A 16,697-nucleotide genomic window follows, 5' to 3' on the forward strand; every position below is an offset into this window, starting at 1 on the left:
GAAAGCATTGATCTCTGCACCTATCGCTCAGCCACCTGATTGGAATTTACCTTTTGAAATTATGTGTGATGCTAGTGATTATGCTAGGTGTTGTTCTAGGGAAAAGAGTTGATAATAAATTAAATGTTATTCAATATGCTAGTAAAACCCTAGACAATGCTCAAAGAAATTATGCTACTACTGAAAAAGAATTCTTAGCAGTTGTATTTGCTTGTGATAAGTTCAGACCTTATATTGTTGATTCTAATGTAACTATTCACACTGGTCATGCTGCTATTAAATATCTTATGGAAAAGAAAGATGCTAAACCTAGACTTATTAGATGGGTTCTCTTGCTACAAGAATTTGACTTACATATTGTTGATAGAAAGGGAGCTGAGAACCCCGTTGCAGACAACTTGTCTAGGTTAGAAAATGTGCTTGATGACCCACTACCTATTGATGATAGCTTTCCTGATGAGCAACTAAATGTCATAAATACTTCTCATACTGCTCCATGGTATGCTGATTATGCTAATTACATTGTTGCTAAGTTTATACCACCTAGTTTCACATACCATCAAAAGAAAAAGTTCTTCTATGATTTGAGGCATTACTTTACCCACATATTTATAAAGAAGGAGTAGATGGTGTTATTAAACGTTGTGTACCTGAGCATGAACAAGAACATATCCTACACAAGTGTCACTCTGAAGCTTATGGAGGACACCATGCTGGAGATAGAACTGCACATAAGGTATTGCAATCTGGTTTTTATTGGCCTACTCTCTTCAAGTATGCCCGTAAGTTTGTCTTATCTTGTGATGAATGTCAAAGAATTGGTAATATTAGTAGACGTCAAGAAATGCCTATGAACTATTCACTTGTTATTGAACCATTTGATGTTTGGGGCTTTGATTATATGGGACCTTTTCCTTCCTCTAATGGATATACACATATTTTAGTTGCTGTTGATTACATTACTAAGTGGGTAGAAGCTATTCCAACTAGTATTGCTGATGATAACACTTCTATTAAAATGCTTAAAGAAGTTATTTTTCCAAGATTTGGAGTCTCTAGATATTTAATGACTGATGGTGGTTCACATTTTATTCATGGTGATTTCCGTAAAATGCTTGCTAAATATGATGTTAATCATAGAATTGCATCTCCTTATCACCCGCAGTCTAGTGGTCAAGTAGAATTGAGTAATAGAGCGCTCAGATTAATTTTGCAAAAGACTGTTAATAGATCTAGAAAAAATTGGTCCAAGAAACTTGATGATGCATTATAGACCTATAGAACTGCATATAAAAATCCTATGGGTATGTCTCCGTATAAAATGGTTTATGGAAAAGCATGTCACTTACCTCTCGAACTAGAACACAAGGCATATTGGGCTATTAAAGAACTCAATTATGATTTCAAACTTGCCGGTGAGAAGCGGTTATTTGATATTAGCTCACTTGATGAATGGAGAACCAATGTTATCAAGGAGGTCTCTCGTTCCGGTGCCATAAAAATCAACAACTTCGAAGGCACAAATCCGAAGGTGGTGAACGGTCAAAGAATCAAACATTATATCTCAGGTAATACCATAAATGTTGAAACCAATGTTATTGAAACTGTAACCCCGGGGGAATACATAAGGGACACTTCCCGGAACGTTTCAGACTCCGAAAAGGAATAGGTATGTGGTACGGTAAGTAAACCGACTCCAAAAAAGTTTTTAAGGCAATATTTCTCCGTTTTGGAATATTTAGAAAAATAGAAAAATAAGAAGCAGTCCGGGAAGGACACGAGGGCTCCACGAGGGTGGAGGGTGCGCCCTACCCCCTGGGCGCGCCCCCTACCTCGTGGGCACCTCGTGTGCTCTCCAGACTCCGTTTTCGTACACGACACGTATTTTGGTCGGTAAAAATTCATTATATAATCTCCCGGAGGTTTTGACTCCCGTATCACGCAAAAATCTCCTGTTTTTGTTTGGAGCTGTTTTTCTGACAGATCCAGGTCGTCATGTCGTCTTCAAGCGCCCCCAAGGACCAGTTCTTCGAGAAGGTCATCAACCCCTACCTCGCAGAAGTGCTGCAACACCCTCAAACCATTGAGATGCATGAGGGGTTGTTGCACATCCGCGATGCTGAGGGACCAAGGAAGACCGGAAGCACGGAGGTAAGGTTCGAGGCATTGGAGCAAGAAGTTTTCAAGTGTCAGGAGATGGGGGAGCGTGGACTCGGTTCCAATCACATTATGATCACGGAGTTCACCAACAACCACAAGCTGGACGTCAAGGACATTGGGGAGGCCATCTTCAAGCTTCATGAGAAAAACAAGCACCTCCAAGCCCAGATCTATGACCTGCAAAATCAAAACTGTGAGTATGAATATAGATTCAAGAGGATGAGTTTGGCCGCAGATTTGAGGTTTCAGGAGACTCGGTCATCCTTCTATGATGGTGAGCCTATGCCTTGGAAGAAGGACGACAAGCCTACGCCGTCAACAAAATCACCACCGTCTCCACCAGCAAAGAAGAATTGAGTATCTGGTATGGGCACTCCCCTTGGCAACTGCCAAGCTTGGGGGAGTGCCCCGGTATTCTATCACCGTCACTTCTATTTTTACTATTTTTCTTAGTTCGATCCTTTTGGTAATATCTTGATCTAGTAGAATAAAAGTTCTTAGTATGATCTAGTTGTGAGTTTTGCTTTATAATTCTTCTATGTAATAGAGTCCGTGAGCTATATAATAAAGATTAGTGTTGAGTCAAGGGCTTGACTATTTTGCCATGATCCTAAGGGAACAAAAGAAAAGAGAAAGGACTAAAAAGAAACAAAGAGATCATGTGAGTCTTATGGAGAGTAATGAGCTCACATAGAAAAAGTATGATGAATAAAAGTTGTTGAGAGTTGACAAACATAGTTTTGGTCATCGTTGCAATTAATAGGAAGTAATAAAGAAAGAGAGGTATTCACATATAAATATACTATCTTGGACATCTTTTATGATTGTGAGCACTCATTAAAAATATGACATGCTAAAGAGTTGACGTTGGACAACGAAGACAACGTAATGGGTTATGTTTTCTTACATCTGAGATAAATTATATTGTCATGGATCATCCAACATGGTTGAGCTTGCCTTTCCCCCTCATGCTAGCCAAATTCATCGCACCAAGTAGAGATACTACTTGTGCTTCCAAATACCCTTAAACCAGTTTTGCCATGAGAGTCCACTGTACCTACTTATGGATTGAGTAAGATCTTCTAAGTAAGTTGTCATCGGTGCAAGCAATAAAATTGCTCTCTAAATATGTATGATTTATTAGTGTGGGAGAAAATAAGCTTTATACGATCGTGTGATATGGAAGAAATAAAAGCGACAGACTGCATAATAAAGGTCCATATCACAAGTGGCAATATAAAATGACGTTCTCTTGCATTAAGATTTTGTGCATCAAACCATAAAAGCGCATGACAACCTCTGCTTCCCTCTGCGAAGGGCCTATCTTTTACTTTTATCTCCTACCTTGCATAAGAGTCATGGTGATCTTCACCCTTCCTTTTTACATTTTATCCTTTGGCAAGCACAGTATGTTGGAAAGATCCTGATATATATGGCTAATTCGATGTGAGTTTTCATGAACTATTATTGTTGACATTACCCTTGAGGTAAAGTGTTGGGAGGCAAAACTATAAGCCCCTATCTTTCTCTGTGTCCGATTAAAACTCCATACCCATAAGTATTGGGTGAGTGTTAGCAATTGTGAAAGACTATATGATAGTTGAGTATGTGGACTTGCTGAAAAGCTCTTATACATTGACTCTTTCCTATGTTATGATAAATTGCAATTACTCCAATGACTGAGATTATAGTTTATTAGTTTTCAATAAAGTTTACGATTCATACTTAAAATTGTGATTGAATTATTACTCTAGCATAAGAAATCATATGACAAGAATTATGTAAGCTGTTGTTCTAAGAATGATCATGATGCCCTCATGTCCATATTTTATTTTTATCGACACCTCTATCTCTAAACATGTGTACATATTTTTTGATTTCGGCTTTTCGCTTGAGGACAAGCGAGGTCTAAGCTTGGGGGAGTTGATACGTCCATTTTGCATCATGCTTTTATATCGATATTTATTGCATTATGGGTTGTTATTACACATTATGTCACAATACTTATGCTTATTCTCTCTTATTTTACAAGGTTTACATGAAGAGGGAGAATGCCGGCAGCTGGGATTCTGGGCTGGAAAAGGAGCAAATATTAGAGACCTATTCTGCACAGCTCCAAAAGTCCTGAAACTTCATGGAAGACGTTTTCAGAATATATAAAAAATACTCAGCGGAAGATATTCACCAGGGGGGGCCACACCCTGCCCACGAGGGTGGGGGGGGCGCCCTACCCCCCTAGGCGCACCCCTACCTCGTGGGCCCCCTGGTGGCCCTCCGGTGGCCATCTTCTGCTATATGAAGTATTTCAATGGAAAAAAATAGGAAGCCATCTTCTCAGACGAAACTCCGCCGCCACGAGGCGGAACCAATCTAGGGCTCTGGCGGAGCTGTTCTGCCGGGGAAACTTCCCTCCCGGGGGGGGGGGAATCGTCTCCATCGTCATCACCAACGCTCCTCTCATCGGGAGAGGGCAATCTCCATCAACATCTTCATCAAGACCATCTCCTCTCAAAACCCTAGTTCATCTCTTGTATCCAATTCTTGTCTCCAAGTCTGGGATTGGTGCTAGTAGGTTGCTAGTAGTGTTAATTACTCCTTGTAGTTGATGCTAGTTGGTTTATTTGGTGGAAGATCATATGTTCAGATCCTATATGCATATTAATACCCCTCTGATTATGAACATCTTTATGCTTTGTGAGTAGTTACGTTTGTTCCTGAGGACATGGGAGAAGTCTTGCTATTAGTAGTCATGTGAATTTGGTATTCGTTCGATATTTTGATGAGATGTATGTTGTCTCTCCTCTAGTGGTGTTATGTGAACGTCAACTACATGACACTTCACCATTATTTGGGCCTAGAGGAAGGCATTGGGAAGTAATAAGTAGACGATGGGTTGCTAGAGTGACAGAAGCTTAAACCCTAGTTTATGCGTTGCTTCGTAAGGGGCTGATTTGGATCCACATGTTTCATGCTATGGTTAGGTCTACCTTAATACTTTTGTTGTAGTTGCGGATGCTTGCAATAGAGGTTAATCATAAGTGGGATGCTTGTCCAAGTAAGGACAGCACCCAAGCACCGGTCCACCCACATACCAAATTATCAAAGTACTGAACGTGAATCATATGAGTGTGATGAAAACTAGCTTGACGATATTCCCATGTGTCCTCGGGAGCGCTTTTCTCTATATAAGAGTTTGTCCAGGCTTGTCCTTTACTACAAAAAGGATTGGGCCACCTTGCTGCACTTTATTTACTTTTGTTACTTGTTGCTCGTTACAAATTATCCTATCACAAAACTATCTGTTACCACTTATTTCAGTACTTGCAGAGAATACCTTGCTGGAAACCGCTTTTCATTTCCTTCTGCTCCTCGTTGGGTTCGACACTCTTACTTGTCGAAAGGACTACAATAGATCCCCTATACTTGTGGGTCATCAAATAGCAGTTTCAGAAATTCCTAATAAATCCTAGAGGCCCACGCAGCCCATTCGTGCAAGGCAAGAGGTGAAACTAAAGTTTAGTCCCACATTGCGAGTTTAGTGGGAGTTGAACCTCCTTATAAGGGAGGTTCTTTCCCCACTTTCATGAGCATGAGAACAAGAGGGATATCCACGTGCGCTCCTCCTTTGCCGCCCGCCTCGCCATGCCACGCCTCGTCACGACACGCCGCGGGTTGCGGGAATGAGCCGAGCTGATGTCTAAAATTTTTCCACGCACTACGGGTATACGAAAGGTCACTCGGGAGCTGGAACATTTTTGTTGTAGTGGATATTGAATACGAACGCTACACCCTTCGGCTGTTGTCTGTTCATTTCGTCTCCCGCGTTCCCTTCAGCTCCTGGCGCAGCCTCTTGCCTCCTTATCTTGCGCCTATAAAAGGGAGGTCGCTCCTCTCAGAGAGACGCACCAGAACTTCTCCTTCCTCTCACCACCGGTTCCAATCTCTGAGTTGCTGTTGTCTTCCTCATCCCAGCTTGTGGCGTGCACCGCGAGTTGGGACAGTAGGCCTCCGAAACCGCACCTCTTTGAGTCCTGTACGGGAGAAGGGTGATAAGGTTTTTGGGGAGCGCTCAGCGTGACTACTGACTTCTTCGTCACGGACGCCCCGGGCTCCGACGACTACTTCCCTGACGACGAATACTTCCCCAACGTTGACAACCTCCTCGACGACATGGCTGGCGAGGACATCGACCCCAAGTATAGTACTACTGCTGCTGCTGTCACATATGTGTTCTTATCCTTTCTGTTAGATGTCCTGACATAGTTTCTCGTACTAGTACTTTCCCTAGATGTGTTAGGTTCTACTCCATATATGCAACTAGCTCTACTGTCTGCTCTAGATATGCTAGGCTACAGTTCATATATGCAGATGTTATTTACCTTCTCTCTGTCAGAATGCATGACTTGTTTTATCTCTACTATATTAGAGATGCTTTATCTAGTATTTCTGTCAATAAAATCATTTGGTAAATTGCTCATATTTCCAACAATCCAAAAATCTTATAATAGGCAATTTACCCCAAGTGGTTTTGCTGCTTCCATGAGACCTCCTATGTTTGAGGGTATCCACTATAAGAGGTGGCGCGTGAGAGCAGTCATATGGTTTCAAACCATGAGTTGCTATGACGCCATGCCTGGCAAGCCTCAAGGGGAGTTTGATGGCCAACAGGAACAAGCTTTTTAGAAAATGGATACTCTGTTTAAGGCTGCTCTCTTGAGTGTTCTTGGTGAGAACATAGTTGATGCTTATGCATCAATTGACAATGGAAAAGATATGTGGGACGCACTCGAGGCCAAGTTTGGGGTCTCGGATGCCGACACTGAGTTGTACATCATGGAGCAATTCTATGATTACAAGATGACTGAAGAGCGCTCCGTGGTTGAGCAAGCTCATGAGATACAGTCATTTGCTAGAGAACTTGAGCACTTCAACTGTATGCTACCAGACAAGTTTGTTGACGGAGGTATCATCACCAAGCTTTCTCCTTCGTGGAGGAACATTGCTACCTTACTAAAGCATAAGAGACAGGAGTTTTCCGTTCCGGATCTCATTGGTACTTTTGATGTCGAAGAAAAGGCGAGAGAAAAGGACACACGTGCTCGAGGTATTGAGAGAGGATCTAGTGCCAATCTGGTACAGAAGAAGAACTTCCAGCCCCACAAGTTCAAGAACAAGGGCAAGTTTGATGGTAAAGCAAAATTTGATGGGAAGAACAAGGTTGTGCAACACACGAACTTCAAGAAGAAGAATGACAAGAAGAAATGTGTTTGTCATGTGTGTGGGGATCCTGATCATTGGGCTCCTAGTTGCCCTAATCGCTATGACAAGCGTCATCCTGGGAAAGGCGGCAAGACTGCTAATGTTGTCATTGGAGACATTGACATGAAGGATGCTGGGCACGGTATATTTCTCACTATTCTTTCAGTATGTTATTCTCCTGATTGGTTGATTGACACAGGTGCTAATGTGCATGTATGCGGTGATATTTCCATGTTTTCGTCTTATCAGACCGCATGGACTTCAACCGTGCTGATGGGCAACGGTTCAAGTGCTTCTGTTCATGGTGTTGGCACGATCGATCTGAAGTTTACTTCGGGGAATATCGTGCGGCTGAAGAACGTGCATTATGTCCCCTCCGTCAATAAAAATCTTGTTAGCGGATCTCTTCTATGTAGAGATGGCTATAAGCTTGTCTTTGAGTCGAATAAATTTGTAATATCCAAGTATGGAACCTTTGTTGGTAAAGGCTATGAGTCAGGAGGCCTGTTTCATTTATCCTTATCAAACATTTGCAATAAAGTTGTTAATCATGATTGCAACAATAGTGAATCAAATGTGTGTCATTCACGTCTTTGTCATGTTAACTTTGGTTGCATGTCGCGACTAGCGAAGTTGAACTTAATCCCTAGTTTCACCACTGTCAAGGCATCTAAGTGTCAATTTTGTGTGCAAGCTAAGCAACCTCGTAAGTCTCACACGACTGCGGAAACGAGAAATCTTGCACCACTAGAGCTCATACATTCAGATCTATGTGAAATGAATGGTGTTTTGACAAAAGGAGGAAAGAAATATTTCATGACGTTAATTGACGACTCCACTAGATACTACCATGTGTATCTTCTGAAATCTATGGATGAGGCTTTGACTTTTTCAAGATCTATAAAGCTGAAGTGGAAAACCAACTTGATCGAAAAATCAAGAGGCTTAGGTCCGACCGTGGTGGAGAGTATTTTTCCAATGAATTTGATGCTTTTTGTGTGGAGCATGGTATAATCCATGAGAGGGCGCCACCCTACTCACCTCAGTCAAATGGGGTGGCCGAAAGAAAGAACCGTACTCTAACTGATTTAGTTAACGCCATGTTAGACACATCGGGTCTTTCCAAGGCATGGTGGGGGGAGGCTATATTGACAGCATGTCATGTCCTAAACCGAGTCCCCACAAAGAACAAAGAGAGAACTCCATTCGAGGAATGGTAGAAGAAAAGGTTAAAGCTCTCTTATCTATGAACCTGGGGTTGTTTGGCAAAAGTCAATGTGCTAATTCCAAAGAAGCGCAAGCTTCGACCAAAGACTGTGGATTGTGTTTTCCTGGGATATGCTTTTCATAGCATTAGCTATATATTCTTGGTTGTAAAATCTGAGGTACCTGACATGCATGTCGGTACGATCATGGAGTCGAATGACGCGACTTTCTTTGAAGATATCTTTCCCATGAAGGATATGGCTACCTCATCTAAGCAGGAGATGCCTAGTTCATCGAATCAGGAACCAGTTACAATTACAGAACCTGCCATTTCGATGGAACACTTTGAAAATCCTGTGGAGGAGAACAATGAAGTTCCTACTAGGAGCAAGAGACACAGGACTGCAAAGTCCTTTGGTGATGATTTTCTTGTGTATCTCATAGATGATACTCCCAGTTCTATTTTAGAGGCCTATGCATCTGAAGATGCTGACTGCTGGAAGGAAGCGGTTCGTAGCGAGATGAATTCCATCTTGGTGAATGGAACTTGGGAGATAACTAATCGTCCTTACGGGTGCAAACCTATAGGATGCAAATGGGTATTCAAGAAGAAGCTTAGGACTGATGGTACCATTGAAAATTACAAGGCTCGGCTCGTGGCTAAGGGTTATACCTAAAAGGAAGGTGAAGACTTCTTTGATACTTACTCACCTGTGGCTCGACTGACCACTATTCGAGTTCTACTTTCACTAGCTGCCTCACATGGTATTCTCGTTCATCAAATGGATGTTAAGACTGCTTTCCTAAATGGAGAGTTGGATGAGGAAATTTATATGGAACAACCAGATGGGTTTGTACTAGATGGTCAGGAAGGAAAAGTGTGCAAGTTGCTGAAGTTTTTGTATGGACTCAAGCAAGCACTCAAACAGGGGCATGCGATGTTTGAAAGAACTTTAACAACTGCAGGATTTGTTGTAAACGAAGCTGACAAATGTGTGCACTATTGCCATGGTGGGGCGAGGGAGTTATCCTTTGCTTGTATGTTGATGACATACTGATTTTCAGAACAAATCTGAATGTAATTAAGGAGGTCAAGTATTTCCTATCTTGCTATTTTGAGACGAAGGATTTAGGAGTGGCTGATGTCATTCTGACCATCAAGTTATTGAGAGACGATGATGGTGGGATTACATTACTTCAATCTCACTATGCGGAAAAGATCTTGAGTCGCTTTGGCTATAGTAACTGCAAGCCCTCTCCAACACCATATGATGCGAGTGTGTTACTTCGAAAGAACCGAAGAATTGCTAGAGATCAATTGAAGTATTCTCAGATTATTGGCTCGCTTATGTACTTTGCCAGTGCTACAAGACCTGACATCTCTTTTGCTGTTAGCAAACTGAGTTGGTTTGTCTCAAAACCAGGAGATGTGCATTGGAAAGATCTAGAGAGAGTTTTGCGTTATTTGAAAGGCACTTCAAATTATGGAATGCACTACACTGGGCACCCAAAGGTGCTTGAAGGGTATAGTGACTTAAACTGGATCTCAGATGCTGATGAGATAAAGGCCACGAGCGGATATGTATTCACTCATGGAGGTGGAGCTGTTTCTTGGAAGTCTTGCAAGCAGGCCATCTTAACGAGGTCAACAATGGAAGCAGAACTCACAGCACTAGATACAGCTAAAGTCAAAGCAGATTGGCTTCGCCGGCTCTTGAATGACTTACCGGTTATTGAGAAACCTGTACCAGGTATCCTTATGAACTGCGACAATCAACCTGTGATCACGAAAGTGAACAGCTCAAAGGATAACATGAAGTCATCAAGACACATTCAGAGAAGGTTAAAGTCTGTCAGGAAAATGAGAAACTCCAGAGTTATTGCATTGGATTATATCCAAACATCTAAAGATCTGGCAGATCCTTTTACTAAGGGTCTATCACGTAATGTGATAGATAATGCATTGAGGGAGATGGGTATGAGACCCACAATATGAGTTGTTCACAGTGGTAACCTAGTCTGTGTGATCGGAGATCCCGTGAATTAGATATGGAAGACAAGCTGTTGGTCAACTGAGAGGGGAGTATCCTTACTGTTAACAATACCACTCCATGAAGATGCGATACTCTCCTAAATCTGCATGGTAGGTTGATGTATATCTTAATGTGTTCTAAGTGGCTCATTTAAGCAGAGATGTTGTCCTGCAGAACATCTTTTGAAGAACACACCTATATGAGTCTGATTGTCAAACGTCGCAATCTATGAGAGTAGGGTTCTCTCTAGTAAACTCATGAAAGTTCACGGAGTATGACGCATAAGCTCCATCCGCAGGGAAGACCCACGGTAGCCTAGTATCGGTCAAGGCTTTGTGTGAAGCTAGATTAGTAGAAAACTTGCAGTTCAAGGCCCAGTCCACTATTCAAGTTGCCTACTAGTGTAGCATAGAGTTCTAGGTGGAAATTCAACTTAACAGTCTCCACTGCAATACCGGTATATAAAACAGTGTTTTGGAACCAAAGGAAAATTTTGTGTGCCTCTGGGATCTGGTGGGGGATTGCTGGAATTTTGTCTATTTTGGGCCTAGTCCAATAGCAGTTTCAGAAATTCCTAATAAATCCTAGAGACCCACGCTGCCCATTCGTGCAAGGCAAGAGGTGGAACTAAAGCTTAGTCCCACATTGCTAGTTTAGTGGGAGTTGGACCTCCTTATAAGGGAGGTTCTTTCCCCACTTGTATGAGCATGAGAACAAGAGGGATATCCATGCGCGCTCCTCCTCTGGCCGCCACGCCACGCCTCCTCTGGTTGCGAGAATGAGCCGAGCCGATGTCTCGATTTTTGCCACGCACTACAGGTATACGAACGGTCACTCGGGAGCTGGAAAGTTTTTGTTGTAGTAGATATTGAATATGAACGCTGCACCCTTAGGCTGTTGTCTCTTCGTTTCGTCTCCCGCGTTCCCTTCAGCTCCTGGCGCAGCCTCTCGCCTCCTTCTCTTGCACCAATAAAAGGGAGGTCGCTCCTCTCAGAGAGACGCACCAGAACTTCTCCTTCCTCTCACCACCGGTTCCAATCTCTGAGCTGCTGTTGTCTTCCTCATCCCGTCTTGCGGTGTGCACCGCGAGTCGGGACAGTAGGCCTCCGAAACTGCACCTCTTTGAGTCCTGTATGTGAGAAGGGTGAGGTTTTGGGGGAGCGCTCAGCGCGACTACTGACTTCTTCGTCACGGACGCCCCGGACTCCGACGACTACTTCCCCGACGGCGACAACCTCTTCAACGACATGGCTGGCGAGGACATCGACCCCAAGTACAGTACTACTGCTACTGCTGTCACGTGTGTGTTCTTCTCCTTTTGTTAGATATCCTGCCATAGTTTCTCGTACTTGTACTTGCCCTAGATGTGTTAGGTTCTACTCCATATATGCAACTAGCTCTACTGTCTGCTCTAGATATGCTAGGCTACAGTTCATATATGCAGATGTTATTTACCTTCTCTCTGTCAGAACGCATGACTTGTTTTATCTCTACTATATTAGTCATGCTTTATCTAGTATTTCTGTTAATATAATCATTTGGTAAATTGCTCATATTTCCAACAGTTTGTACGGGCAAGGAGATCGCCTACTTCATGAAGATCTACCCTAGTGAGGCAAGTCCTTCGTGGGCGATGGCCATGGTGGGATAGACAAGGTTGCTTCTTCGTGGACCCTTCGTGGGTGGAGCCCTCCGTGGACCCGCGCAACTGTTACCCTTCGTGGGTTGAAGTTTCCATCAACGTGGATGTACGATAGCACCACCTATCGGAACCATGCCAAAAATCTCAGTGTCTACATTGCGTTTGCTCCCTCCAAACTCCTCCTTTTACCTTCATGTGCAATGTTTTACATTCTGCTGCTATACTCTTAGACTTGCATGTGTTGGTTGTTTAATTGACTAGTGCTAAGTTGCTAAAATCTGCCAAGACTTAAAATTAGGAAAATGCTAGATTTTTATTTGGTCAAGTAGTCTAATCACCCCCTCTAGACATACTTTCGATCCTACAAGGGAATATATTAATATCGCGGAGATACCAATTACACCTAGCCTCTGCAACAACTCAATACCTTAATGGCACTACGGATGCACACATCCAAAAAAATAAGAAGAAGCTAAAATGGAAAAGTACAGCTATAGTACTTGAAGTCCAAATTCTCCAAAAGCGACCTCCAAGAAGGAAAAAGTGCATAAGCGTCGTTGTTTATCGATCATAGATCATAGGTTTTCATCCAGAAGAAAGTACATGCTCTCAAATCAATGCCTTCAAAAAGGGCATTGCCAGGAACAACCAATTAAGGCTAGACCTTGGATTTTCCCTAAAAGATAAGACCTTGAACTTCTCCTGTGCTGTCACCCCCACTTGCATGGTGCAGCTACTAGTCCTGAAACACCAAACAAATTCCTCATCGCCGCAAAGATTCAAACCACCATTACTAGTCCTCAAATCACAGCTTCCATGACATTATCTACTTCTGGCTTCACCATGGAACAAAAAAGACATGTCCTATGCAGGGACGGAGCCAGAAAAATGAGATGGGGGGAGAACCAAAAGCTTCAAAATCATAGGATATATTTGCCGTAAAAGAATCATAGGATATATGAAAAGATACCATAGTAAATAATAGGATTTAGGGCATCTAGATAGTAAACATATGTCTGTTGTTCAATAGTAAGAATAAATTACATTTCTATCAATTTGAATTCTGCTTTACGAGCACCAGTATCGAAGATATCAATTATTTCTTCAGAGCTAAACTTGGCTGCAAGTTCCTTCTCAATGTAAACTAGCATGCAATGACAAAGAAAAGCATCTCCCATTTTGCTTCGAAGCCGCGTCTTGACTAGTTTCATTGCAGAAAAGGCTCGCTCTGCTGTTGCAGTTGACACCGGAAGAGTTATCACCAATCGTAACAACCTCTCAACCATTGGATAGTCAGAAGACTTGCCAGTCTTAACTATCCCTTTTGTTAGATCAGCAAGTGATTTGCAGTTCTTGATCTCTGGATGGTCGAATGTATCAAGCTAGAAATGTGGTAGCTCGCACTCCAACCGATCTCTTTCTTGACTAGAAAAATCTGCAGGATAGAATTTCTCCACTAGTCTGCATATATTTGACTTGCTGAAGGCATCATGCCTCGGGTCCAATGATGAGCAAAGATCTAGAAGCTCAGTAACTTGAGAACTGAATCAATCATTCAACTCTATCACTTGTTGATCTATTGCAACATTAAACACATCTACTTTGTAATGATGGATAACTGTGGTGTTGTCATGTTTATTTCGAGATTTCATCACATCAACATACCTAAAATTAATATATATTAAAAAAATAAGAATTAGTTGCATGATCTACACATTGATGAGAAGTATGTAAGTGGCTAAATCTCTACATTGTAATTTATATAACCATAGAGAGATAGGAAAAGATACATACTTTTGATCCATGTCTGGGATGTCAATCTCATGTTTCACACAAAAGAATTTCACATCTTCAAAAAGGTTGTCCCATCCATCTTCTCGTAGTTCACCAAGCAACACCTTTGTGTTAGAAACACAATCTAATGCATTTGCAATATCCAAAGATTTTATGTTGAAGTTTGAGACACAAGACATCCGTGATTTTCATGATTCTTTCCATTAAGTGTAGAATGAACACAAAATCAAATGTTAGTAGGATTTTCAAGGCACCTCCAGCATCACCTCTTGAGTTCCTTGTAGCTGAACGATCAGCTGCTACACTTCTTAGCACTGTAACATTTGCCGCAAATATCTTTAACAAACTTTTGATAGATTTGTAGTGGGAACTCCATCTCGTGTCTCCGGCCCTTTGTAAAGAACCTATTTGGTTGGTCCCTCTTCCTGTGTCAAGCTCTCCCAATTCAATCTCACTAGCAATTTCAGCAGCCTGATTTTCTAACAGCTCATCATTGCGTTTGGGAGATGCACTAACTGTATTTACAATGAAATTTGCATGTTGAAAAAAATGATGGACCTCATGTACCTCCCTTGAAGCAGCAACAAGAGCCAATTGGAGTTGATGTGCAAGACAATGGATATAGTATGCATAAGGGCACTCTTTGAGAATTAGAGCTTTCAGCCCATTCCACTCCCCCCTCATGTTGCTTGCCCCGTCATATCCCTGGCCTCTAATATCTTGCACATTCAACCCATTATCAACTAGGACAACAATAATTGTGTTCTTTAGAGTCAAAGCACTAGTGTCTCTAACATGAACAAGATCAAGAAAATGTTGTCTTATCACCCCTTCTATGTTTGCGAATCAAAGAACTACTGCCATCTGCTCTTTTTTAGACTCATCTCTACATTCATCAACCAAGATAGAAAATTTGCTATTACCAAGTTCTTATTTAATTGAGGTCTTCACTTTTCCAGCAAATATGCTAGAAATTTCCTTTTGAATAGTTGCTGAGGTGTACTTTGCATTTTTTGGAGCATTCTGTACAACTTCATGTACATCCTTGTTATAAGAAGCCAAAAGCTTAATCAATTCCTTGAAATTACCTTGGTTCTTGGAATCCTCAGAATTATCATTTCCTCTAAAGGGAAATGCTTGAAACATTAGCCACCTGATGCAATCAACATAGAATAATTATTAGATGTCTAGTATAAAGAAATTCTAAATGTTTGAAATTAAATACTTCTTGCTTACCTCATGGCATCAATGGAAGTCTTTAGCCTTAGTCTTGCATCAAGAACCCGCTTCTTAGTTTGCTTTTTCATCACCTCATCAACATGATTAATTCTGTTTCTCAAGTTTTCATAACACCAAACTGCAAAATTGTGAGCCGAGCTGGGAGTAGTGCCCATATGTTTGAGAAAAGCACATTCTTTTCCATTGTTAACTTTCTTCCACTTATGAAATCCGCTCACTGTGAATGTTTCTGAACCACACTTCCCAATTGGCTTCTTTGAGAAGAGAAAACAAGGCAAACAATAGGCACAATTTTTTAGAGGTGAATACTCCAACCACCAATGATTCGTGAACCAATCACTTTGGAATCACCTACGGCCAGCCCCTGTCCCAGTAAATTCATACTCGTCTGGCTTTAAAGATTGGTTGATAAGCCCCTTTAGATATATAAAAACGCCTAGCAGCATCATGCTCATCGGGAGGAAGTTCCCAAATTTGAAGACGTCGCCCCGGCTCTCGGTCATAACTTGTGGTTATAATTGTAGCTTCTTCCGTAGCTTCTGGCACAGAAACATCATGATCAATTTGAGCATCACCATCAGTACAATTTGGGTGATTCTGTTCGCTAGGTTGAACGTTGTTTGCAGTAGTATCATGTTCTGATGGCCGAGAGCTTGAACCAACGGATTTGAAAAAATTATGAATTGATTCTCTCTTTCTCTTCATGTCTACACAAGCACAAAACAATTGAAAATTTTATATTGACTATTAAGGGCTGTAGTTTTGATGATTATACTTCTACAATTGTTAAAGGCATGAACTACTAATCCATGTGAAAATAAATTAACTTTTCCCCTTGTGTTCCTGCCCAGCTGCCCGTCGTCCGCTGTCGTTGTGTCCAGGATTCCGGCCTCTGGGCTGCCGACAACGTGTCCGTGGATCGGCTCCTGTCCGGGCGTTGCGGGCTTGCGGCGTCCCCTTCCTATCCTGGCTTCTCGACGGGCGTTGGCGGCGCGCCGGCAACCTGGCTTCGAGGAGCGCTGGAGGCAGTCGCCAGTCAGAGATCCGATCCCTAATTTTTTGGAGACGAAGATTTGAACAAACTGACGATGTGCGTAGCGTGCTAGCGTTGTCATCTAATAATTCTTTGGGGGCCTATCAATCGTAGCGTGTCGTGGTGTGCAATGCCTGCTCGACTCATTTTTTGCTTTTAGCCTGTAAATGCTCGATGGGCTGCACTAGTTACATGGGCTATACGCCTATACAAAGGCCGATGGGGGAATAGGGGGGGCGAAGCAGGCTGCAGGCAAGCATACAGGTAAAAAAGAGTAGCGATCATCTCTTTTGTTTCAAGGGACTGCGTGATCGTTGGGGGGGTCTCGCCC

General features: G+C 42.2%; 1 protein-coding gene across 1 annotated transcript; it reads left to right on the forward strand.

Moving 5' to 3' along the window:
- Nucleotides 1-6,990: 6,990 nt before the first annotated feature.
- On the forward strand, nt 6,991-9,701 carry LOC147980904 (uncharacterized). The gene is made up of 2 exons (XM_087515790.1): nt 6,991-7,618; nt 9,691-9,701. Exons 1-2 carry the CDS (start codon nt 6,994-6,996, stop codon nt 9,699-9,701), a joined length of 636 nt encoding a protein of 211 aa, XP_087371916.1. The 5' UTR covers nt 6,991-6,993.
- Nucleotides 9,702-16,697: the final 6,996 nt, after the last annotated feature.

Source organism: Triticum urartu, chromosome 3A (assembly GCF_056163025.1).
Source record: "Triticum urartu cultivar PI428250 chromosome 3A, HENAU_Tu73, whole genome shotgun sequence".
In the NCBI taxonomy this organism is placed as follows: domain Eukaryota; kingdom Viridiplantae; phylum Streptophyta; class Magnoliopsida; order Poales; family Poaceae; genus Triticum; species Triticum urartu.

What these genes read in the sequence shown, in the direction of transcription:
- LOC147980904 (XM_087515790.1), top strand. Translation starts at nt 6,994, where the DNA reads ATGGAGCAATTCTATGATTACAAGATGACTGAAGAGCGCTCCGTGGTT.